Source organism: Capra hircus, chromosome 8 (genome assembly GCF_001704415.2).
Source record: "Capra hircus breed San Clemente chromosome 8, ASM170441v1, whole genome shotgun sequence".
NCBI classification, from domain to species: domain Eukaryota; kingdom Metazoa; phylum Chordata; class Mammalia; order Artiodactyla; family Bovidae; genus Capra; species Capra hircus.
Window position 1 is genome coordinate 82806424 of NC_030815.1, and position 25043 is coordinate 82831466.

Sequence of the window (25043 nt, forward strand, 5' to 3'; positions counted from 1 at the left end):
CCAGAAAATTGTTTAAAACAGCCTTAGAAAAGAATGAAAGGAAACAAAGAATAAGATTCTACAAGAGCAAAGAAAGAATTAGTCTAGAACAGAAACAATTCGAAAATTCTTAGATGGTACCTTTTGTGCTTGTAAAGACCTGGAAGCCCAGAAAGGATATATAATTTGTCCAAAATCTGCAGACCGTGCCTGAGTGAGGACTAGACTACATAGCTCCTGACCCCTAGACCACTGCCTAGTTGCTAAGTTGCGTCCGACTTTTTGTGATCCCCATTGACTGTAGCCTGTCAGACTCCTCTATCCAAGGAATCTTCCAGGCAAGAATACTGGAGTGGGTTACTATTTCCTTTTCCAGAGTATCTTCCCAGGGATCAAACCCACGTCTGCTGTGTCTCCTGAATTGACAAGCAGATTCTTTACCACTGCACCACATGGGAAGCCCAATAATAGCTTACCAAACTACATATCCTGTAAATGCATTTTTAGAAAAATGTTACTACCTGCTATCTATCTACCTACAGAGAAACAAAAAGCCTAAAAAGAAACACTCAAAGACATCATACGCCAGTGACCTCAACCCTATCAGATACTCTCTTTATATTATTTTTAATGCTCATTAATCTTCTTGAAATGAAAGTTTTATATATATATATATATATATGCTACCTACACAAATGATTTTTAAATTAACATATGCCCTGGCTATGATGTAAAGGATAAATGCAAGGAAAGTAGTTTATAATTTTTTATTGTTTTAAGTATAATAAATGCATATGGTACAATTACCCTAGAAAATAACAGTGCCCCCATAAATTCCTAAAACAATTCCTAAGGAAAGATACTGCCACCTTTTAATATCATTGTATTTTTTTAAGGTGGCGAGGGGGTGAGATTATGATTTTTAAATTTCCTTTTCAATAGAAAATTGTTTTCTTCGTAAAGGAATGTCTATTGCTTTTATATTCAGAAAAGTAGTGTTTGCAATGACACACGACCATGGTATGTTTAATACAAGGAGAGGAGAAAGTCTCCAAAAACGCAACCTACCTCGAATGAGTAAGCTTTCCCAATCCCATCTCCTGCTCCAGTGATCACTGAAAAAAGCAGAAATGGTTTTAAAGGATACAATTAATTCATCTTTAAGATCTTCTTTCTTGCTGGCTACATTTGACTGCAGGCCTACTCTCTAAGATACAATATAATATTCCAAAACAATGCCCTCCTACTCTCTAACCCAACTCTGCTCAACTGTGACCAACTTTGCTTAACTGGGAATGTTCCAGCCTTGACTTCCTTCACTAAACTTCAAAATGAACTTTCTTTTGGATGGGGTTGGAGGGGAAGAGTTGGTGAGGCTATGGAAAACATGGTCCAAAATGAAACAAAGTGCCTTAACCAGAGAACACTTTATTCAGACCCCATAAGAGTTTACAGTTCTAAGCCTTAATTCATCAAGGACACGCAATGTACTCTATTATCTCTCTACCCCTACACCCAGTTGTCACTGTAAGCATGTTTCAAGGTTCCTAGTGAAAGTCAAGTTCTCCCCATTTCCTATCCTTACCCTCATAGGACAGCAGAAATCAAAACCCATGGAAGATAGAGAACTTTAACAAGGAGGAAAACACAGAAATGCAAAAAGAGGATGGAATGACATGAAGGAACCTAAAGAATTTGTGCTCACTAGATCAACTGATTAATAGATGACAGTGAGATGTGCCATCTAGTCCTTTTACAGTCCATAGCGCATACATTAAAAATTGTTTTAATTGGGAGAATATTGCTTTACAGTGGTGTGTTGGTTTCTGCTATATAACAATGGAAATTGGTTATAATTATATGATCCCTGCCCCCACCCCACCCCTCTAGGTCATCACAGAGCACCAGGCTCGGCTCCCTGTGTTATATAGCAGCTCCCCACTAGCTATCTATTTTACACATAAGAGTGTATATGTGTGAATTCTACTTTTTGCAACTCTTGCCACCCTCTCCTTCCTTCGCTGAGTCCACAAGACCATTCTCTATATCAGCATCTCCATTCCTTCCCTGCAAATAGGGTCATCAGCACCATTTTTCTAGATACCATATATATGTGTTAACATATGTCATTTTTCTCTTTCTGACTTACTTCACTCTGTGTAACAGGCTCTAGGTTCATCTACCTCACTGCAACTAACTCAATATTTTTCCTTGTAGAACTGAGTACTTTTCCACTGTATAATAGCACATACATGTTTAATGACTGAGCTCTAGAGTAAAACTCAATTGTGTGCATGTCAGTTTCAAAATAAACTACAATTCAGTATATACACCCATCTGCAATTTACCTTTGCAGCAACAATCGAAGGATATGCTTTCCAAAAGTGGGTATGAAAGCTGTGTGTGCTTTTAGTCTACTTGGGAGGGAGAGCAGACCAAGCTAAACAAATTTCAAGCAGCACACTGGCAGAAGCACCCTCATTTTAATAATTACCAATTACTCTATGTGTTTATTTGGATACTTTTAAGTGACTCCATGCATATGACCTATTTCACTTGGTAGAGGTACTATGCTCAGGGTTCTGTTGTCTTCCGCTCCATCTTCGCCTTCCTTCCAGGCATCCTCCAAATCACCAAGTACCAGGCCTGCACTACATAGGCAAGATACTGTCACTACGTGGCTGGCACCTACTGAGTGCTTACTTTCTGCCATGCACTATGTTTGGGGGGTTTGTTTGTTATTCACTTAGACCTAATTATTTACCAACTAAATTACACAGCAGCTTTACACCGCATGAGATGGACAGGAGGCAGAAGAGAGGAGGCGGCTAGCTTCTGAGGGTCCTGGCTGCCTCCCCTCCCGCTCCTGTGTGTCGCGGTGAAGTCCTCGGTGCCACCTCTGTCCCAGTTCTCAGACCAGCCCTGGGACACAGGTTAAATTAGGTCCAGGCTCTGTCACTCCACAGCCACCTGGGATCCCACTAGCAGCTTCTTCATGGGAGTTGGGGGGGAAGGCGACAGATGAGCCTGTTTGAATTGAGGGAGAAGGTGGAACAGGCATCATAGGTCCAATAAAGCTCTTCCTTGTCAGGCTTACAGAAACAGAAAGCGCATGTGGCTGGGCAGCCCCACAGCCACCATCTCATCTAGCATTCAAAAAAAGCCTGTAATGCGGGGACCATCATTTCCCTTATAAATGAGGAAGCTAAGGGAAAGTTCTTAACCCCATCAAGGCCGCAGTGCTGAAGCTGATGGCAGCAGGATCTGAACCAGGCTCTGATTTCGGCCCCACTCCTCTATAGTGGATACCAGTGACAAAATGAGGAAATCAGCCACATACGGCTGCATATGAATTTCTTTTGGAATGCTTGTTCCTAGAAGGGCCGAGTTCTAACCCCTCAGAGCATGGCATTTAAATCTGCGTGGAGCCCAAAGTATTGGAGCTTCAGCATCAGTCCTTCCAATGAAAATTTAGGGTTGATTTCTTTAGGATGGACTGGTTTGATCTCCTTGCTGTCCAAGGGACTCTCAAGAGTCTTCTCCAGCACCACAATTCAAAAGCATCAATTCTTGGGCACTCAGCCTTCTTTATAGTCCAACTCTCACATCTGTACATGACTAGAAAAACTATAGCTTTGACTATACAGACCTTTGTAAAAAAAAACAAAAACAAAAAAAAAAAACTGGTGTCTCTGCTTTTTAATACGCTGTCTAGGTTTGTCATAGCTTTTCTTCCAAGGAACAAGCATCTTTTAAAAATCTTGGTTGGTTTCAATAACTGACCATTTTGACCACTTGTTTTTCTCTTCCTGCACTTTAAATTCCCTCTCTTATGTTATAAATTCACTATTAAAGGAAGAGTTCTTGAAACCTTAGGCCTCCAGTCCAGAATAAAATAAATGCAGAACCCCAGGCCTGTTCACTCTCTCCCTCTTTCTACACATGACTTTGTTGTGGCACCAGGTGTGCTATATAATTTACAGGTCCTGTAAGTAATAAGCCTTTATTTTTTCTTAAGTTTCCTGATGGTACTGAAAGGCATTTTGCAATCATAGTAAGACCCACAAGGGCCGGCCAGGTCAGAGCATTGGTTATTGATAGACTGACACCAACACATAACACCAACTTTGCAATGCAAACCTAGCACTTCATTCAAGGAGATGCTGAAACCATAGCCTCATGTTCTTCACCTTAAACTCAGTATAGGGCTGAAATTCTGCATGACTGTTTCAGGAGCTAAATCCTATTGAGAGGCAGTGATTAATCAGTCTACTTGGGACATAAACCAGACCCAGATTCTGAATATAACCATTTAAAAATATGTCTCCACAGAGATCTTTATTGCCTTGATTTTTCATTACCCTCACTTCGTGACAGGTCTCTGAGAAATTAGTATAATAAAGTGGATTTAAATTATTATTGGATTTCAGAACTTTGAAGCTCCATTTAAGAAAATGGAAGCACTCTGGGTTTTTGAAAATCTGGGGAAGAAGATACGTAATTTTCTGCCTCATCCATGATTTGTATAATCAGAAATTCCAAAAATAATAAAACCCAACTAGTGAGGGTGAGAAGAAAAGCACACAGGAAAGAACTGAGTCCAATTCTTCCTGAATGATTCTCCTGATGCCTCACATCATGTTTTTCAGTCCATTTCATTTGTGCTTTCCAACCCTGCAAATTAACCCAAGGGAATTACATCTTTGTTCTCAAAAGGAGCAGATGCAATATATCATTGAGACCTAAGTAATGATAAAAACGACAACAACAAAAGATGGAAAGCTTTCTTTACCTGCCCACTCGCCCATGGACTTCAAGAAAGATCTTGGCAAAACTTTGCAGAAGTGCAGGAAAATGCATTTAGAGAATCTCATGCATTTCGTCAGGTAGACCAGGCAAACCAACAACCCTACAAAAATGAAGAACTGCTCCAGAACCTCCTCCATGATGGCACCACAGCAGATGCTGTTTCAGACCTGGTCCAGCCCCTCACAGCCTTCGCATTGAGCGTGGCTGCTCTGCAGGAGTGTCGGTCCCCTTCTGGAGTCACTGGGAACATTCCAATGATTCACTGTGTCAAGGCATTCAGATTAGAGTAACTTCTTTACACAATCCTCTGATTCACAAGCTTTGCAATAAAATATTCTTTCTAATATCTGTATAGCACTGTTGGGCTTTTGTGAGGCAGGGGAGTGTTGAAGAAGTCAAAGGTGAACATAAAGATAAAGACTGGACAAAGAAAAATGGCAGCCCAGCATTCCCTCCCTAAATCTTGAAGCTAAAACAGATACTAAAAACTATGCAAAATTCTAGAAGTCATTCATTCACTTAGTCAACAACTATCTATTGACTGCCTACCAGGTGGCAATCACTGTTTGAAGCCTTGGGAATAGAGAATAGTAAACACGGCCAGTCACTGACAGGGGGGAGCTGAGATTCAGAGTCAATATGCAAATAAAAAGATAATGTCACATATATCAGTGCCATAAAAAAGTGCTGTGGAGTCACAGGAAAAAATTCTGTGAAGAGGTGGTAGTTTGAGGTGAAATTTGAGTGGAAAGGAGATAGCCCTACAAAGATAAGTTTCTCCCTCCAGGCTGAGGGAACAGCTAGTACAAGTGACCTGAAATGAGAAAGATGCATGTATCTGAGGAATAAATAGCAGTACATAGAGGATCTGGTGTGTACAGAACAAAAGGAAAAAATAAAGTAAGATGGAGGCATGTGGAGGAGCCAGATACTCCTGGTGAGGAGCTTGGGCTTTACTTAACTGAGAGGAAGCCACCAAAGACACTCAGATAATTGTTGTCGTTGTTCAGTCACTCAGTCGTGTCTGACTCTGTGACCCCATGGACTGCAGCATGCCGGGCTTCCCCGTCTTTCACTGTCTCCTGGAGTTTGCTCAGACTCATGTCCATTGAGTTGGTGATACCATCCAACCATCTCGTTCTCTGTCATCCCCTTCTCCTCCTGCCCTCAGTCTTTCCCAGCATCAGAGTCTTTTCCAATGAGTTGGCTCTTCTCACCAGGTGACCCAAGTATTGGAGCTTCAGCTTCAGCATCAGTCCTTCCAGTGAATATTCAGGGTTGATTTCCTTTAGAATTGACTGGTTTGATCTCCTTGCAGTCCAAGAGATTCTCAAGAGTCTTCTCTGACCCCACCATTCAAAAGCATCAGTTCTTCGGTTCTCAGCCTTCTTTATGGTCCAACTCTCACGTTCATACATGACTACTGAAAAAACCATAGCTTTGACAATATGGACCTTTGTTGGCAAAGTAATGTCTCTGCCTTTTAATATGCTGTCTAGGTTTGTCATAGCTTTTCCTCTGAGACAGTAGCATTACATAATCTGAGTCACTTGATGCTGAGAAAAGGTGACCTTTTGGAGGTAGAGATGCAGAAGGGTCATGACACTGAAACAGGGGAATGAAGAGACTCTGACATCATCCTAGAAGAGTGTCCTCATGCTCAGCTCTTGGCCCTCTTCTCTTTGGTGTCTACACTTACTCATTTGATGGCATTCCCTAATCTCTTGACTTTAAGGACTTTGTGCTCTGAGAACCCCTAAATGTATAACTTCAGTGGTAACCAGGCTGCTCATCCATAGTTGCATTTCCATTTGAATACAAGTAACATTAACACCTCCATTTGAATGCTTAATAGTCATCTCAAGCTTAAGTCTAATAATGGCTTCTGATATTACCTTCAAATGTCAAAACTTATTTCCCTTGCCAATTTCCCTGTACCAGAACATGGTAGCTCTTATGTTCCAGTTGTTCAGATTAAAAACCCATGGATACAGGTTTGCCTGCATGTCAGGTGATGAGCAAGATCCTTTCAGTGACGAGGAGACCCAGGAAGGAAAGTGAGAGGTACAAGCTACTGCCAAGCTCAGCCTGCATTGCTCTCTAACCCATCCATGTATTTACCCTAGCACTTTCAACTAAGGTCCTTATCTGGAGCAGCTTCTCAGTTCCGACTGTCACTTGTTCATAAAGCTATGGGCTACCTGAAAAAAGTGAAAGAGGAGAGTGAAAAAGCTGGCCTAAAGCTCAACATTCAGAAAACGAAGATCATGGCATCCGGTCCCATCACTTCATGGCAAATAGATGGGGAAACAATGGAAAAAGTGTCAGACTTTATTTTGGGGGGCTCCAAAATCACTGTAGATGGTGATTTCAGCCATGAAATTAAAAGACGCTTACTCCTTGGAATAAAAGTTATGACCAACCTAGATAGCATATTAAAAAGCAGAGACATTACTTTGCCAACAAAGGTCCATCTAGTCAAGGCTATGGTTTTTCCTGTGGTCGTGTATGGATGTGAGAGTTGGACAGTGAAGAAGGCTGAGCACCAAAGAATTGATGCTTTTGAACTGTGGTGTTGGAGAAGACTCTTGCGAGTCCCTTGGACTGCAAGGAGATCCAGCCAGTCCATTCTGAAGGAGATCAGCCCTGGGATTTCTTTGGAAGGAATGATGCTAAAGCTGAAACTCCAGTACTTTGGCCACCTCAGGCGAAGAGTTGACTCATTGGAAAAGACTCTGATGCTGGGAGGGATTGGGGGCAGGAGGAGAAGGGGACGACAGAGGATGAGATGGCTGGATGGCATCACTGACTCGATGGACGTGAGTCTGAGTGAACTCCGGGAGTTGGTGATGGACAGGGAGGCCCCCTATTCATGGGGTCACAAAGAGTCAGACACGACTGAGCGACTGAACTGAACTGAACTGAACCTGAAAAAAGTACAAGTAATATGGAGATTAAACTAAAATTAGAGCAAATGAGATGGCCTTTGCCAACGGTGGCTCCCCACTCCTTCCCGCTTTTTTCTGACTGCCCCTTATTTACTATGTCTTCTGTACCTGCCTCTGCACTAAGCACATTACAGGGATTACCTGTCTTGGTTAATTATTACTCTTTCCACTGATGGTTAATTAGCAGAAGCAGATAGTGTAGATCAACCATCTCAGCTCATCCACAAATGTTCCCAAAGGAGTGAGAGGCTGAGGTGTTTGATAAACATGAAGACAACAATTATTGTTTTTACTAAGGTCTGGGAAAGGCCTGGCCAATGCCCGGCAGTCTGTCCTGTGACTCAGGTTTAGTTTTCTTCTGAGTATATTTTTTATTGGTTTATCTTATTTATTGCTTGTGGTTGGGTCTCCTGCCACGACAAGTAAATTCCTTTGGATTGGGACTTGCTTTGTAGAGCAAAAGTACTCTGACCCACAGCTCCTTAACATAACAAATGGAGAATATTCAAGAGAGCATTGTTCCAAGAGGGAAAACTGGGAACTATCCCAATGAGTTTATTCTCACAGTGGAATATTATACAGTAGTGCAAATGAGTGAATTATAGCCAAACAGAACAATATGTGACATTCAGAAGCATAACGTTGAGTCACAAAAAGCAAACGCCAGAATATTAAGTCTGATATTTTATAAACTCAAAAAAGCAATATAAAGAAATATATTGCTTATGTTAAAATATGATACAGTTGTTGTTACAAACAATGGAATGACAAACACAAAATTCAAGAAAGTGGTTTCATCTGGGGAGAAATGATATGATGGAGAGGTCCTATAGGGAGGCATAAGCTACTGGTATCATGTGATTCTTGAACTTAGTAGTATGTACATGAGTGTTCACACAATATAATACAGTGTTTTATAACATATGCATTTCACATATAATCTTTTGCTCGGAATAATTATACTATACTAAAATGTGAAAAACCTGAATATTCATGATGATTTCCAACTTGAAAATTCAATAAAATATAATTATATGGTTACAAAAAAAAGCAAGTAGTCAAGGCTATATATTGTCACCCTGCTTATTTAACTTCTATGCAGAGTACATCATGAGAAACGCTGGGCTGGAAGAAGCACGTGCTGGAATCAAGATTGCCGGGAGAAATATCAATAACCTCAGATATGCAGATGACACCACCCTTATGGCAGAAAGTGAAGAAGAACTAAAAAGCCTCTTGATGAAAGTGAAAGAGGAGAGTGAAAAATTTGGCTTAAAGCTCAACATTCAGAAAATGAAGATCATGGCATCCAGCCCCATCACTTCATGACAAATAGATGGGGAAACAATGGAAACAGTGGCTGACTTTCTTTTGGGGGGCTCCAAAATCACTGCAGATGGTGACTGCAGCCATGAAATTCAAAGATGCTTACTCCTTGGAAGGAAAGTTATGACCAACCTAGACAGCATATTCAAAAGAAGAGACATTACTTTGCCAACAAAGGTCTGTCTAGTCAAGGCTATGGTTCTTCCAGTAGTCATGCATGGATGTGAAAGTTGGACTGTGAAGAAAGCTGAGCACCAAAGAATTGATGCTTTTGAACTGTGGTGTTGAAGAAGACTCTTGAGAGTCCCTTGGACTGCAAGGAGATCCAACTAGTCCATCCTAAAGGAGATCAGTCCTGGATGTTCATTGGGAGGACTGATGTTGAAGCTGAAACTCCAACACTTTGGCCACCTGATGCAAAGAGCTGACTCATTTGAAAAACCCTGATGCTGGGAAAGATTGAGGGCAGGAGGAGAAGGGGACGACAGAGGATAAGATGGTTGGATGGCATCACCGACTCAATGGACATGGGTTTGGGTTGACTCTGGGGGTTGGTGATGGACAGGAAGGCCTGGAGTGCTGTGGTTCATGGGGTCACAGAGTCAGACACGACTGAGCAACTGAACTGAACTGACTCAATAAATGTTGTTGTCAGTCAGTCAGTTGTGTCTGACTCTTTTCGACCCCAAGGACTATAGTTCACAATGCTCCGCTGTCCATGGGACTCTGAAGGCAAGAATACTGGAGTGGGTTACCATTTCATTCTCCAGAGGATCTTCCCAACTCAGGGATCAAACCTGGGTCTCCTGCATTGCAGGCAGATTCTTTACCATCTGAGCCACGAGAGAAGCCCACTCAATAAATATTCACTCTTTAAGGAAAAATGAGCCTGTATTTTGTGTGGGTGCAATGAAGTTTTTTCCTGTTAGAGAAGTCTTTGGTAGACAGGTGACAGACACTGGTACAGGTCGGGGGCAAGCTGCAGAGCCTCAGGGAGGCGGGCTGGATCGCAACTGGAAGCCTGTGGAGTTAAGTGACAAGGAAATGCAAAAGAACGAACAAGCAAAGAAGGGAACGGATTCCTTCACAACTGACCCATTTATCAATACTTGTTTGGTGTTTACCTGTCCCAGAGGACACAATGGTTGGACTCACTGTGATAAGATGTGGAGGGGAGAGCCAAGGGGGTGGGAAACTGGAGAAATTCAGAGAAAGAAAGAGGCCTGAAGAAGGCTGTAAGATATTTCTAAGGGCGTGGCCTTCCCCCTGAAGCATCCGTGTAAGTAAGCTGTGGTATGCATTAGGGGAAAGAATTATAAGAAGTTTCACACCAGAGAGACCTGAAGAGAATGTGACTTTGTTGCCAAGTTTTCAGTAAAAGAAGACAAAACTAATTTTTTCTAATGATATGTGTCATCGAACATCATCCAGAAATGGAGAGCGGCTTTCACAAAGGTTTCCCTGATAGCTCAGTTGGTAAAGAATCCGCCTGCAATGCAGGAGACCCCAGTTCAATTCCAGGGTTGGGAACATCTGATGGAGAAGGGATAGGCTACCGATTCCAGTATTCTTGGGCTTCCCTGGTGGCTCAACTGGTAAAGAATCCACCTGCAATGAGGGAGACCTAGGTTCGATCCCTGGGTTGGGAAGACCTCTGGAGAAGAGAAAGGCTAGCCACTCCAGTATTCTGGCCTGGAGAATTCCATGGAAGTCCATGGGATCACAAAGAGCTGGACACAACTGAGCGACTTCCACTTTCAGTTCCACCCCCCCCCCCGCCCCCACCACACACACACATACACCTAGATGTTTCTTGACACACAAGTCTCTTTGGAAAGCAACTTGCAAAATGGCACCTTGCTTCATCAGACCAAGCAAATGAGGAGTCAGATGAAGGAGAGAAGCCACACTCATTTGCAACTTAATCTTGGAAGGAAACACCCATTACTTTTGCTCTATTCTATAATGAGAAATTAATTCACATTCTAGGTCCAGCCCATACTCAAAGAGAGGAGATTATATAAGGAAGTGAATATGAGGAGGCAGGCACTGTGATCCATTTCAGAAGCTACCCACAACATGTATTTACTATACGACGCCATTTTAGTTCAGTTCCGTTCAGTCGCTCAGTTGTGTTTGACTCTTTGCGACCACATGGACCACAGCATGCCAGACTTCCCTGTCCATCACCAATTCCCAGAGTTCACCCAAACTCATGTCCATTGAGTCGGTGATGCCATCCAACCATCTCATCCTCTGTCGTCCCCTTCTCCTCCTGCCTTCAATCTTTCCCAGCATCAGGGTCTTTTCCAGTGAGTCAGTTCTTTGCATCAGGTGGCCAAAGTGTTGGAGTTTCAGCTTCAGCATCAGTCCTTCCAATGAACACTCAGGACTGATCACCTTTAGGATGGACTGGTTGGACCTCCTTGCAGTCCAAAGGACTCTCAAGAGTCTTCTCCAACACCACAGTTCAAAAGCATCAATTCTTTGGTGCTCAGCTTTCTTTATAGTCCAACTCTCACATCCATACATGACTACTAAAAACCATAGCCTTGACTAGACAGACCTTGCTGGCATAGCAGTGTCTCTGCTTTTTAATATGCTGTCTAGGTTGGTCATAACTTTCCTTCCAAGGAGTAAGCATCTTTGAATTTCATGGCTGCAGTCACCATCTGCAGTGATTTTTGGAGCCCCAGAAAAGAAAGTCAGCCACTGTTTCCATTGTTTCCCCATCTATTTGCCATGAAGTGATGGGACCAGATGCCATGATCTTCATTTTCTGAATGTTGAGCTTTAAGCCAACTTTTTCACTCTCCTCTTTCAGTTTCATCAAGAGGCTCTTTAGTTCTTCACTTTCTGCCATAAGGGTGGTGTCATCTGCATATCTGAGGTTACTGATATTTTCTGCTGGCAATCTTGATTCCAGCATGTGCTTCTTCCAGTCCAGCGTTTCTCATGATGTACTCTGCATAGAAGTTAAATAAGCAGGGTGACAATATACAGCCTTGACGTACTCCTTTCCCTATTTGGAACCAGTCTGTTGTTCCATGTCCAGTTCTAAGTGTTGCTTCCTGACCTGCATACAGGTTTCTCAAGAGGCAGGTCAGGTGGTCTGGTATTCCCATCTCTTTCAGAATTTTCCACAGTTTATTGTGATCCACACAGTCAAAGGCTTTATTGACTGGTTTTATCTCCTTGCAGTCCAAGGGACTCTCAAGAGTCTTCTCCAGCACCACAGTTCGAAAGAGTCAATTCTTTAGTACTCAGCCTTCTTATGACCCAACTCTCATATCTGCACACGACTACTGGAAAAACCATAGCTTTGACTATACAGAACTTGGCAAAGTGATGTCTCTGCTTTTTTATACACTAAGTCTGTCATAGCTGTTCTTCCAAGGAGCAAGTGCCTTTTAATTTCATGGCTGCAGTAACCATCCACAGTGATTTTAGAGCCCAAGAAAATGAAATCTGACACTGTTTCCACATTTTCCCCATCTATTTGTCATGAAGTATAGGGCTCGTTTTTGAATGTTGAGTTTTAAGCCCGCTTATTCCACTGTCTTCTTTCACCTTATTCAAGAGGCTCATTAGTTCATGTTCACTTTCTGCCATTAGGGTGGTGTCATCTGCATATCTGAGGTTCTTGATACTTCTCCCAGCAATCTTGATTCCAGCTTGTGATTCATCCAGCCTGGCATTTTGCATGATGCACTCTGCACAGAAGTTAAATAAGTAGGGTGATAATATACATTCTTGATGTACTTCTTTCCCAATTTTTAACCAGCTGGTTGTTCCATGTACAGTTCTAACTGTTGCTTCTTGTCCTGCATACAGGTTTCTCAGGAGGCAAGTAATGTGGTCTGGTATCTCCATCTCATTAAGAATATTCCACAGTTTGTTTTGTTCCCCACAGTCAAAGGCTTTAGCATAGTCAATAAAGCAGATTTTAAAATAAATAAATAAATAAAGCAGATTTCTTTTTTTTTAATTCCCTTGTGTTTTCTAAGATCCAGCAGGATCAAATCCTGGTCCCCTGCTTTGGGAGCATGGAATCTCTGCCAGAGAAGTCCCTATATCTTAATTTTAAACAAATTTTATCTTATTTTCTAAACAGTGGATAACTTAGCATTCCATATTACCAGAAATGCAAAGTGAAAGTGAAGTCTCTCAGTCATGCCCAACTCTTTGTGACTCTATGGACCGTAGCCCACCAGTCTCCTTTGTCCATGGGATTCTCCAGGGAAGAATACTGGAGTGAGTTGCCATTTCCTTTTCCAGGGGATCTTCCTGACCCAGGGATTGAACCCTAGTCTCCCACATTGCAGGCAGACTCTTTACCCTCTGAGCCACCAGGGAAGCCCCAGAAATGGAAGTATGTAGTAATTCACTTGTGTGCTTGCTTTTAAACCTAGGATCCCACCCTTACTTTTTAAATTTTGTAGCACCACATGGCAGATAGGACCATAGTTCCCTGACCAGGGATTGATCCTGAGCCCCTTGCAGTGAAAGCATGGAGTCCTAACCACTGAACAACTAGGGAATCTTTCTACCTTTACTTTTCAACATCAAAAGATATATTCAATGCTGTTTAATAGACTGAGAAATTATGTCAGTATCTGAATATGAATCCAGAAAAGATTTAAAATAAATTTGCACTGTACTAGTCACAAGAGTACCTCAATGCATTTGAAAATTCTATGTGGAGACATGTTATTTTTTCCAGTCTGTTAGCTATTGTTTTCTTCCCACTGAAGAAATGCAACTGAATGAATTATATTATTATAGCAATAAGTATTAACTCCAATATAAATCTTTTAAATACTTTTCTGTCTTTTAAAATTTTTTAATTATACATCTTGTATTTCAAAAACAATTATAGAAGCTGGAAAGCCAATGTTGCTGCTGCTGCTAAGTCACTTCAGTCGTGTCCGACTCTGTGCGACCCCATAGACAGCAGCCCACCAGGCTCCCCCATCCCTGGGATTCTCCAGCCAAGAACACTGGAGTGGGTTGCCATTTCCTTCTCCAATGCGTGAAAGTGAAAAGTGAAAGGGAAGTCGCTCAGTCGTGTCCGACTCTTCACAACCTTAAGGACTGCCGCCTACCAGGCTCCTCCGTCCATGGGATTTTCTAGGCAAGAGTACTGGAGTGGAGTGCCATTGCCTTCTCCAGGAAAGCCATTGTTAAATATACTTATATCAGCAAATTTTTTAAATGTTTGAGTTTTTATTGAGGTATAATTGACATATGACATTATAGTAGTTTCAGGTATACAACATAATGTTTTAATACATGTACATGTTGCAAAATAATCACCACTGTAAGTCTAGTTAACATCCATCACCATACATGTAACAAAATTTTTTTTAAATATTTATGGTGAGATCTACTCTCTTAGCAACTTTCAAATATGCAATACAGTATTGTTAACTATAGTCACCAGGCTGTGTATTATAGTCCCATAACTTATTTATAGCTAGATGTTTTTACCTTTTGACCTGATCAACCTACATCCAGTTCACCCACTGCTACCCCGCCCCTTTGCCAACCACCAATATATTGTTTGTCTGTAAATACATTGCGTGCTTAGTTATTCCCAACTCTTTGTGACCCCATGGACTGCAGCCCACCAGGCTCCTCTGTCCATGGAATTTACCAGGAAAGAATACTGGAGTGGGGTGCCATTTCCTCCTCCAGGGAGATCTTCCCAATCCAGGAATCGAACTCAGGTCTCCATTTCTGCAGGCAGATTCTTTAGTACTGCCAGCAGGGAAGCCCAAATTCAATAAATGGTAACAAAAAAGTGTCCTTATGATACATGTCTAGTAACTCTACATAAGATGGAGACAGAATAGCTTGAGAACTGGGCCTCTGAAACTGGAATCAAAAACTGAAATGCCTACAGTCAAGGCAGATTAGTGTACATGTTAAGTCACTTTAGTTATGTCCAACTCTACAGCACTGTGGACTACAGCCCGCCAGGCTCTTCTGTCCATGGGGATTCTCCAGGCAAGAATACTGCAGTGGGTTGCCATGCCCTCCTCCAGGAGATCTTCCCAACCCAGGGATCAAACCCATGTCTCATATCGTCTATATTGGCAGGCAGGTTCTTTACCACTAGCACCACCTGAGGAGCCCCAAGGCAGACAAATAATATAAATTAATGAAGTAGGCCAGGCACTTTAATCTGTACTGTTTCAAAACAAGCACATAGTAGGTGTAATTTCTATTTCCACAAATACACTCTTTTTTTTTTTTTTTAATTTTAAAATCTTTAATTCTTACATGCGTTCCCAAACATGACACAAATACACTCTTGAACCTTTGGCTCTCTTGATTCAGCTTTTATTTTCCTCCTATCCTCTCAACTCCGTTGTTTGGAGTTTTTTTTAACATTTATGTTTATTTATTTGGCTGTGCCGGATCTTTAGGTGTGACATACGAGATCTATCAATAGTTCCCTAACCAGGAATTGAACCTGGGCCCCCTGCATTGGGAGCTCAGAGTCTTAGCCTCTGGACCACCATAAAAGTCCCTCGACTTTGTTTCAAGGAAAACAACACTACAAGCACACTAATGAAGGGCAGACACTCAGTCTCATGATTGGAGACACAGAAAATGGTGGAGAACACGACAAAATAACAGCTACCCCCGACCTCAGCTCCAGCTGACTGTTACCCTGTAGAGATTCTGGCCCACCTGGCAAGTTGTGATTTTTTTTTTTTCAATTATTGCAAGAAATCCAGTTTCTAATGTGAAATTTCTCAATTTTTATTCAAAAAAAAAAGTTATTTGAATGACAGAGCTAGAAAATAAAGCCACCAACTCAAAAAGCATTTTAACAGGGCATAGACTAAATAATCCTAAAGGAAATCAGTCCTAAATAGTCATTGGAAGGACTGATGCTGAAGCTGAAACTCCAAAACGGTGGCCACCTGATGCAAAGAACTGACTCATTGGAAAAGACCCTGATGCTGAGAAAGACTGAAGGCCAGAGGAGAAGGGGATGACAGAGGATGAGATGGTTGGGTCACATCACCAAGTCGATGGACATGAGTTTGAGCAAGCCCTGGGAGTTGGTGATGGACAGGGAAGCCTGGCGTGCTGCAGTCTATCGGCTCTCGAAGAGTCAGACACGACTGGGCGACTGAACTGAATTGAACTGAGACTAAATAATGCAATCTCTAATGTCCCTCTGGACAATTTCCAGGGACCTTAAATGGTTTTACAGTCTTCTCTACTTCCCCTCGTATCACTGTAGAGTGGGCCCACAGAGCATCTCATGCTGCTATCCCACCTTCCCTAGACGGAATGTCACACTTCAAGTAAGCAGAATTCGAAGAACAAGTTTCAAGTACTGTGACACAATTACGAGGCACATCTCTGCTCTGAGCTGTGAATGAGAAGGTTGTGGCAGTGAAGCCTAGCTGCCCTGTCTCCTGGTCTCTCCCTTCCCTACCCTTTCCGCTCTTTTTCCTCCCCTTCCTTTCCTTTTGCCTGTCTCTCTCCCTCTGGCTGCAGCCAGCTGACCACACTGGCTGGAGGAAGATGCCTTTCCACCAGGTAGCAGATATAAAAATTACCCCTGGGCTCATCCAGGAGCAAGCCTCCTGAGGCCAAAAATGGGACAACTTCTTGAGGAAACATATTAATCTTGAATTTTTTATTTTCCTCTAAAGCAGGGATCCTTACTTTTTTCAGTGCCATGAACTACAATGGCAGTCTATAGATGGCTACAGCCTCCTTCTCCAAATAATGTTTTTAAATGCACGAAATAAAACATATAAAATTATAATGAAAACCAATTGCCATAAAGTTATAGCAATATTTTCTAAATATGATGTACTATCACATTAAAATACATATGGATACATATAAAAATACATATGAATGCATATAAAAATACATCTATATCTGATGTAATCTTCTTTATGAACATGTGAAACAGTAAGAGCGAGTGGCGGCACTAAGAACTGTAAGAATACTGAGCAATGCACCAGTGATTTTCTACAAAAACTCTAAGGTGATACGAAAATATTTCAACTTCTATTGATAACTAAGTCACAAGTACAGCCAGTAGTAACTATGGTCTTGCCTACATTCAAATGAAAAGAAATGCTACATTTTCATTAGAGAAAATGAAGATGTTTTCTATCTCCATTCAAGTTCACCAGCCCTCTAAATTCTGTGAACCTTAGGTTATGAACCCTTGGTACTAAAAAGATGATCTGGACCAAACGTCTGGGGTAGTGCTCCTCAGATTATCAGGGTTAAAATGCAGATTCCTATTCAGTGTGTGTGTGCACCTGATATTCTGCATGTCTAACAAGCCCCAGGTAATGCTGATATTCTGATCCAGGAACCACGCATTGCAGAGAAAAGGTTCTGAGGCTTATCATGGGAGACCTCAGCCTGGAATAGGGGTGAGAATCAGAGACACACAGATGGTGTTCCCTGACCCTGGGAGTTCCCAGGAATGGCTTCATCCTAAAGGACATGTTTTGTTGTACCACATGCTTCAGTATCTAATGACAGAAAGGGAACTTAGAGATCCTGAGTTGCTGGGCGCCCTCAGTTTCCCAAAGCACAGAGTGGCAGCTACTGATCAGCGAAACCACTGACCCTTTTGACAAGTCCCAGTCCTCAAAATATATGCACAAGCACACACACCCATTCACAGCAAACAAAAAGTATTCACAAGCCATAAGCATGACTCAACAAGACTGCAAAGGTGAAGTGATCATGCAAAAGGAAAAAACTCACCAAAGTCTCTGAAAGTATTGACATATGAACCTTTGCCATTTTCCTGAGCACAGAAAATATATATAATTAAAAACAATATGTAAAATATATAAACATGTAATAATAATTATACACACATATAACTCTTCTCTAAACTGGGTTTTATTCTTCAGGCAAACTCAGTTTTCACTAACTTCTAGTGCCCCTGTACTTTTACTTATATATGGAATATATTTTTAAAATGCTAAAACAACAGGAAAAAGTACAAGTTAACAAACGTCACTGCTATTAGCAGTAAAATAGCCAGAAGTAAGCAAAGTAGCAAGTATATTAAACTAATTTTCCTTGTTCCACCAGAATGGTTTTTATTACTTTTTTTTTTTTTTTTTTAAGAAAAAAGAAATCTGGAAACCTGGGGCACTGGGCTACATTTCTTCTTCAGCCTCGCTGAAGTTCGTGGATCCCTTTTGCACCACCTCTCTGCATCCAGCACATTCTCAGCTAAACTTAATTCAAAATTCAGCCTGGCATTCCCATCAACCCCACCCTAGTTCTGCAGAGGAGAGCAAAAATTGCAAGTTTCAACCCAGCTACAAAAATCTGCCTGCATTGTCGAAGACCCGGGTTCAAACCCCAGGTCAGGAATATCTCCTGGAGAAGGAAATGGCAACCCACTCCAGTATTCTTGCCTGGAGAATCCCATGGACAGAGGAGCCTGGCGGGCCGCAGTCCATGCGGACAGGAGGAAGCTAGTAACACAACACACAGGACTGCTGGACTGCTCTTGGGGTGCCCTCTGCTGGCCACATATGGAAACAAGGGGAAGAAATCTTTCCGCACTGATTAAAAAAAGTGGGGGCGGGTCATGTAAGACCAAGTATTTGAGGTGATTGCAAAAGAAAAATATTTAAATAAGAACCCCATTCCGGGAGGGATGTTCAAGAGGGAGGAGAATATGTATACCTATGGCTGATTCATTTTGATGTTTGACAGAAGATGACAAAATTCTGTAAAGCAATTATCCTTCAATTAAATAAATAAATAAAAGGACACCATCCTGAGGCATCCTGACTATTGAAACAAAAGACCAACCATAGGAAGACTTTAGAAAAACACAAAAGCATCTTCCTTTAAGAATTCTAAAAATGAAAATTAGGAAAAAAAAAAACAATTTTGGAAGAAAACAAATCTTGTTTTAGCTTGACATTGAAAAAAAAATGAGTTGAAGTTTACGTTTTTCAAGTCTTAGCACTTTTGGATTTCATTTGATGATGATGCAAGAAAAGGTGATTACACAGTTTAGGAGCCCCAAGGTAATATTCTAGAAGCCTTTTAAAAGTAAACTGAAACAATAAGGAACTCCTATAATTCGAAAACAAAAACAAAACCCAAACAACCCAATTCAAAATGGGCAAAGGATTTGAACAGACATTTCTCCAAAGAATATGTACAAATGGCCAACAAGCACACGAGAAGACACTCAACATCACTAATCACCAGTGAAATGCAAATCAAAACTACAATATCACTTCACACCCATTGAACAGAGGAGCCTGGCAGGCTACAGTCCATGGGTTCACAAGAGTCAGACATGACTAAGTGACTAAACCACCACCACCTCCTACTACTGCTACCAAAATAAAGGAAATAACAAGTGAGGATGTGGATAAATAGGAACCCCCCCCAATGTTGGTGGGAATACAAAATGATATCTGTGGTCCATGTGTTATTGTGAAAAATGATGAGGTTTGGAGAGCTTCCAGCTGATGAACATATTGATGTGCCAGGAGGGGTTATGAAAGCTCCAAACCATTTCCAATATACCTTGTCCTATGTATTTCTTCCCTTTGGCTATTCCTGAGTCAAATGCTTTCTAATAAACTGGTAATAGAGAGTAAAGCACTTCCCTGAGCTCTGTGACCCATTCCAACAAATTACTGAACCCAAGGAAGTGGGTATGAAGACTCCAGCTTTCTGGTCAGCTGGTCAGAAGCACTAGTCACAACCTGGGACTTGGGACTGGCATCTGGAGTGGGGGGAAATCTTGGAGGACTGGGCCCTTAACCTGCGGGGTCTGTGCTAAATCGGGGTGGAGTCAGAATTTAACTGTAGGACCCCTGGTTGGCATCCAGAGAGTTGAAGAATTGCTTAATGTGAGGGAAAGTCCCCACACATTTGGTGTCAGAAGTGTTTTATGTGTAGAGGAAACAGGTTTCCTTTTACCATCCAAAAGAACTGAAGGCAGGGTCTCAAAGAAATATTTGTACACCCATGTTAATAGCAGCATTATACACAAGTAGCCGAGCGGTAGAAGCAGCCCAAGAGACAGATGAATAGAAAAACAAAATGCGGTATATCCATATGATGGAACATTATTCACTCTTAAGAAGAAAGGAAATTCTGACATATGTTACAACAGGGATGAACCTTGAGGACACTATCCTGAGTGAAATAAGCTAGCTGAGAGATAAATACTGTGTGATTCTACTTTTATGCGGTATCTATAGTAGTCAAATTCATAGAGACAGAAAACAGAATGGTGGTTGCCAAGGGCTGGGGAAAGGGAGGAATGGGGAGTTATTGTCTAATGGGTATAGAGTTTTGGTTTTGCAAGATGAGAAGGTTCTGGAGATGGGCTACACAACACTGTGAATATGCTTAACACTACTAAACTGTATACTTAGAAATGGTTACACTGATAATTGTATGTTATGTGTATTTTACAATTAATTTTTTTAAAGTAAATTGAAACATGTCAACATAATCATTCTTTCATTTGCTGCCCTGTCCATCTGGTTTGCTGTCCTGTCCATCTGGTTCAGCTTCTATAAACTTAGAAAGTCAGAGCTGGCAGGGATTATAGTTATAAATTGGAATACAGTTCCATTTTACAGATTAAAATATGGAGGCAACCATGGCAAGGTGACTTGTGGAGCTCTCAGTGAGTCAGCAGTGAAGACGAGACTGTAAAGAAGGGCCCCTGCTTCCCAGAGTGGGGCCTTACCTTGCACCACACCCCCTGTGAGGACAGTCCATTTCTAAATGGTGCCATACAGTGCGTGCGTGCAGTCATGTCAGAATTCTGCAACCCAATGGACTGTAGCCCACCGGGCTCCTCTGTCCATGGGATATCACAGGCAGGAATACTGGAGTGGGTGGCCATTTCCTCCTCAGAGGATCCTTCTAACCCAGGGATTGAACCCACCTTCCTGAGCCTCCTGCATTGGCAGGTGAATTCTTTACCACTGAGACACCTGGGAGGAGATGATAAGAACTGTCATCCAATCCGAGGTTCCTTCCCACACACCATTGGTCTGGGAAGTCAGGCAAGCCCAGGGAAAAAAAATATACCTTGGTTAAAGATGCTGTGATCTGAGTTTCAGAGTCCCCTAAACAAACCTAGAAGGAGAAGAGGAGAGAAATACAACCTACTTAAATGTTGACAGAGCACACTGCATATTGTGTTTTCCATTGAGTTATTTTGTAATTTTTCCCAACATGAGTCATTTATTACCCTTCAAGGCAGACTGAATAAAATGACTTACTGTTTGCTGCCTGCCTACAATAACATAACAGCATGAGGCATGCATATAAATTACTTTTTATTTTACTTTGATGATTGTGAAGATACCAACATATAAGATCAAATCAAAGCTAACAACTTTACTGGCAGTTAAGTGGTTGATTTTACTACAATGAAGACATGTCTGCTTAAACCAAAAAAAATGTTCTCATTAGCACTTTGCTTTGCCTGGGCCCTTTGAAATTAAGGCCAAGGTGCTGATAAGCACCCTCAACAGCATCGGCCTTTGACCGCCTCTGAAGCACTTTGGATACCTGGAAGAGTACACAGGTGTGTGGGCCCCGCAAGTGCCTTGGAAACGATCCCTTTCACCAGTTGTGTGAAAAGAGTCACTTTCAGCTGGTAAGGCTTGCCCGGGGAACGTTTCTCAGGGTTGATGATGGCTCCTCGTGCAGCCCGTGAGGTAGATTCGCTTTGCATTTTGCAGACACTCCTGTTGTGCCTCAACCAGAGGGGTGCGTGCCGCAGCCAAAACAGCTGGGAATATTCCCCCTCCCCACAGTCTGGAAGCCAGTCTGCAGTTCCGCCTCAGGTTCTAGACCTTCAAATCTTGAGAGATGTCTTCTTCATCCACAGGTTGTTTAGGCTTTAATTGGCTGCCTAGAGTTAAAAAGGAATATCTCAAGCCTCCTGCCATGCTGAAAGAAGAAAAAAATAAAAATAAAAATAAATTCCATAGGTGGTACCCTCAACAGTTATACTCTTGATAAATATAATCAGCCTGATTTTTTTGATACTTTGGCTACTTATTTCTTTTTTCAAATTTTGTTGAAGTATAATTGATTTACAATGCAGTTGGCCTAATGTGAAGGAAATAATCGAACCCCCTGTTTTACTTCCTCAAATATGTGGATTAATTAATGAGAATTAGCCCTCTTATTTACAAATCTTTGGCAGTAGAAAAAGAGCAGGTCAGATCTAACACATAAACTTGGAGAGAAACAAGCACCTGGTTATTATTGGAATAAACAATATACTATTATCCTAAAATGGTGTCCTACCTCTGAGACCCCAAAATGCCTTTCGAAAGTATCTCCCAACATCTTTAACACAAGTGCTTTGATGGAGCACAGATTTAGTGAGGCCCATTCACAAAAGGAAGGCCACAATGTAGGGTCTTTTCTGTGAGGAGGACACGTGAATTAAATTCAGATCTCAACTCTGAATTTTCATTACACACATCACCATGAGCCACATGAGCAAGTATGTCATAAAGAGATGAACTGAATATTTCAAGTAAAATTTATCCTAGGAATTGTAACATCAAAATACCTCCTGCTCTTTCACTTATAACATATTAATCAGGCTTTTAAAGTTCATGTTACTAAAATGAATTCATTTAAAAATCCCACTTACCAAATATTTAACCCTACAAAGTTTAACACAGAGAAAATGTAGTCTCCACCTATTAACATTCCAATGTAGGCCACGGATACATTCTGCAAAAAGAGAGGATTAGTGATCTTAGAAGCAAAAGATTTGGGGGGAAAATACATATATATGGTGAAATCTGAAACAAAATATTTTAGTTACTTTTCAAAGAGATTTGCATATAATAGGGACTCATGAAATATTGAATATGTGAATAAAAACTATAACATATGGCTTTATAAAGAAAATGAAGTAAACTATAGTACTATAATCACAGAACTGCCATAATCCATACCTTCTTCCACATACTATACCAGAAAAAAGATGTAAGAGTTGGGTTGTAATCAGCTTTTCAGATCTCATCTCTTTATCATCACTGGGTAGGGAATTTTAATCATATTAGTCCTAAATGTAAACTGATCAAGACAGCTGACAAATTCTAAGCAGTACTCTGTCCAGTATATTCTCAATGGTCTTTGGGTAGCCAAAAGATAAGTCTACTGATGAAGCACTCACTCGTCATAGAAGCTCATGTGAACAGAAACACAAAGCAGCTGCAGAACAGAATTCAGAATACCTCAGCCTCCAATTCATTAGTGTGTGTACTCAAATGCTGTACACACACACAGCATTTACACCAGTCCCAGAGTTAATCACCCGTAACCGTGTGCAGATCTAGACTGAAAACAGTTCTTTATAAGGATTCCCTTAGTCAGCAATATTCTCCCAGAAAATAAAAATGTAGATCACACTGTATATTGTCACAGAAATTTGTAATTTTTTCAGCTGTTTTACTTGGTTTTCCCATACCATCCCTTCCTTCCATTCCCAATTTAAAAGTTATAGAGGATGAGGTGGTTGGATAGCATCATCAACTCAATGAACATGAATCTGAGCAAACTCCAGAAGATAGTGAAGGACAGGGAAGCCTGGCATGCTGTAGTCCATGGTGTTGCAAAGATTCAGACACAACTGAGCAACAGAACAACAACCTTTAAATTAGCAGGTCTTCCCTCTGTCTTGTGGATTAAAAGATTAGAAAATGTAAGAAGAGATTACCCAGGCATAGCTGAAAATATCACAAGCCTCCATTCTTACTATACCACGGATAATAACAACAATAAAATCAAACAGTCAATTCCCCAATTCGGTTGTTTATTTCAAGGCTTCAACCACTTACCTTGATGGCTCCAACCACCGCCGTCGTCAGGGCTGAATTGTAATAGCTGCACAAAACTGTGGAGTACATCAACAGAAACCTGGGACAAGGAAGCAAACACCTGAGTGAAGAGTCAGCAAGCATTTAAACACGCTGTTTAAACAAATAAAAAAGAAAAACATACTATGAAGATTTTAAAACCTACATTCCAAAACATCTCCTTATTAACTTCAACTTTTTACAGGAAAATGGTCTAGCTGCTCATTGGCCAAACTTTCTACCTTAGGTGTCCTTTTCATTGCATCTGTGCGTTTCCCATCAGTGTTTCCACCAAAAGGGCATAAAGATAATAAGATTTTTTAAATGATCTGAACTCTTTCACTTAACAGCTATGTTACAACAATGGTTTTCAATCCTCCCTGTGGATCAGAATCGCTTGATGCACTTTTAACACCGTGATGCCTGACAGACAGTCTCCTTCATCTGGTTTGAGGTGGGGCCCCAGACATGTGCTGTATCAAAGATCTGTGGATGATTCTAACGTGCAGCTAGTTTTGAGGAACACTGGTGTTAGCAGGGAAAGCTGCTGAATGATTGCTAGCTTTGGATTAAGAAGATTTAAATAATGGGTTCCACATGCCTATAATACTCCTGTACCCTACTACCAAAGTTAATTCAACAGGTATTCAGCATTGACCAGTATGTCCGACACTTATCAACAAAATAACTACAGAATCATGACCAGGCATCAGAGAAGAAAATATATATACACATACACAGAAAAGAATGAAGAATCCAATCAAAAGTAAAGAAATACATTTATTTCATTCAAGTAGTAAAGAAAATTAGGTGTAACCTAAGTGGGATGCAAAATTTCATCCAGTGGAATCAGAGGATTAAATGTTGAAAGAGGTTATCATCAAAACTGGTTAAGAATGAAACTGGAAAGATACAGAAAACGTAAGATGTGTTGGATTTTAAAGCTAAACCCTAGCTTGGGAACTGTACTCTAAGAAAAGGCTTAGGCCCCAGGCATTAGGGAGACTCCCCATGGGGCAATGTACCTATCAATTTCAGGTCCAGGTCCAAATTTCTGATTGTTAACAATAGAATCTAGATCACTAAT

The 25043-nt window shown here is 41.2% G+C and overlaps 2 protein-coding genes across 5 annotated transcripts in view; both read right to left on the reverse strand.

Annotated features, from left to right (window-relative positions):
* The window catches only part of HSD17B3 (hydroxysteroid 17-beta dehydrogenase 3), a 49785-nt gene extending 44826 nt beyond the window's left edge, over positions 1-4959 (reverse strand). Inside the window, exons 1-2 of the mRNA XM_005684148.2 lie at positions 4772-4959; positions 1048-1094 (exon numbers count right to left, since the gene is read on the reverse strand). Coding sequence (XP_005684205.2) covers positions 1048-1094; positions 4772-4925 — 201 coding nt within the window. The 5' untranslated portion in view covers positions 4926-4959. The remainder of the gene's footprint in view (positions 1-1047; positions 1095-4771) is intronic.
* SLC35D2 (solute carrier family 35 member D2) overlaps positions 21390-25043 on the reverse strand; it is a 58536-nt gene continuing 54882 nt past the window's right edge. For all 4 annotated transcript variants that reach the window (XM_018052478.1, XM_018052479.1, XM_018052477.1 and 1 more), the window contains 3 exons: positions 23939-24017; positions 22744-22826; positions 21390-22025 (listed from right to left, as the gene is read on the reverse strand). In XM_018052478.1, the coding sequence (XP_017907967.1) occupies positions 21969-22025; positions 22744-22826; positions 23939-24017 (219 nt within the window). In that variant the 3' untranslated portion in view covers positions 21390-21968. The remainder of the gene's footprint in view (positions 22026-22743; positions 22827-23938; positions 24018-25043) is intronic.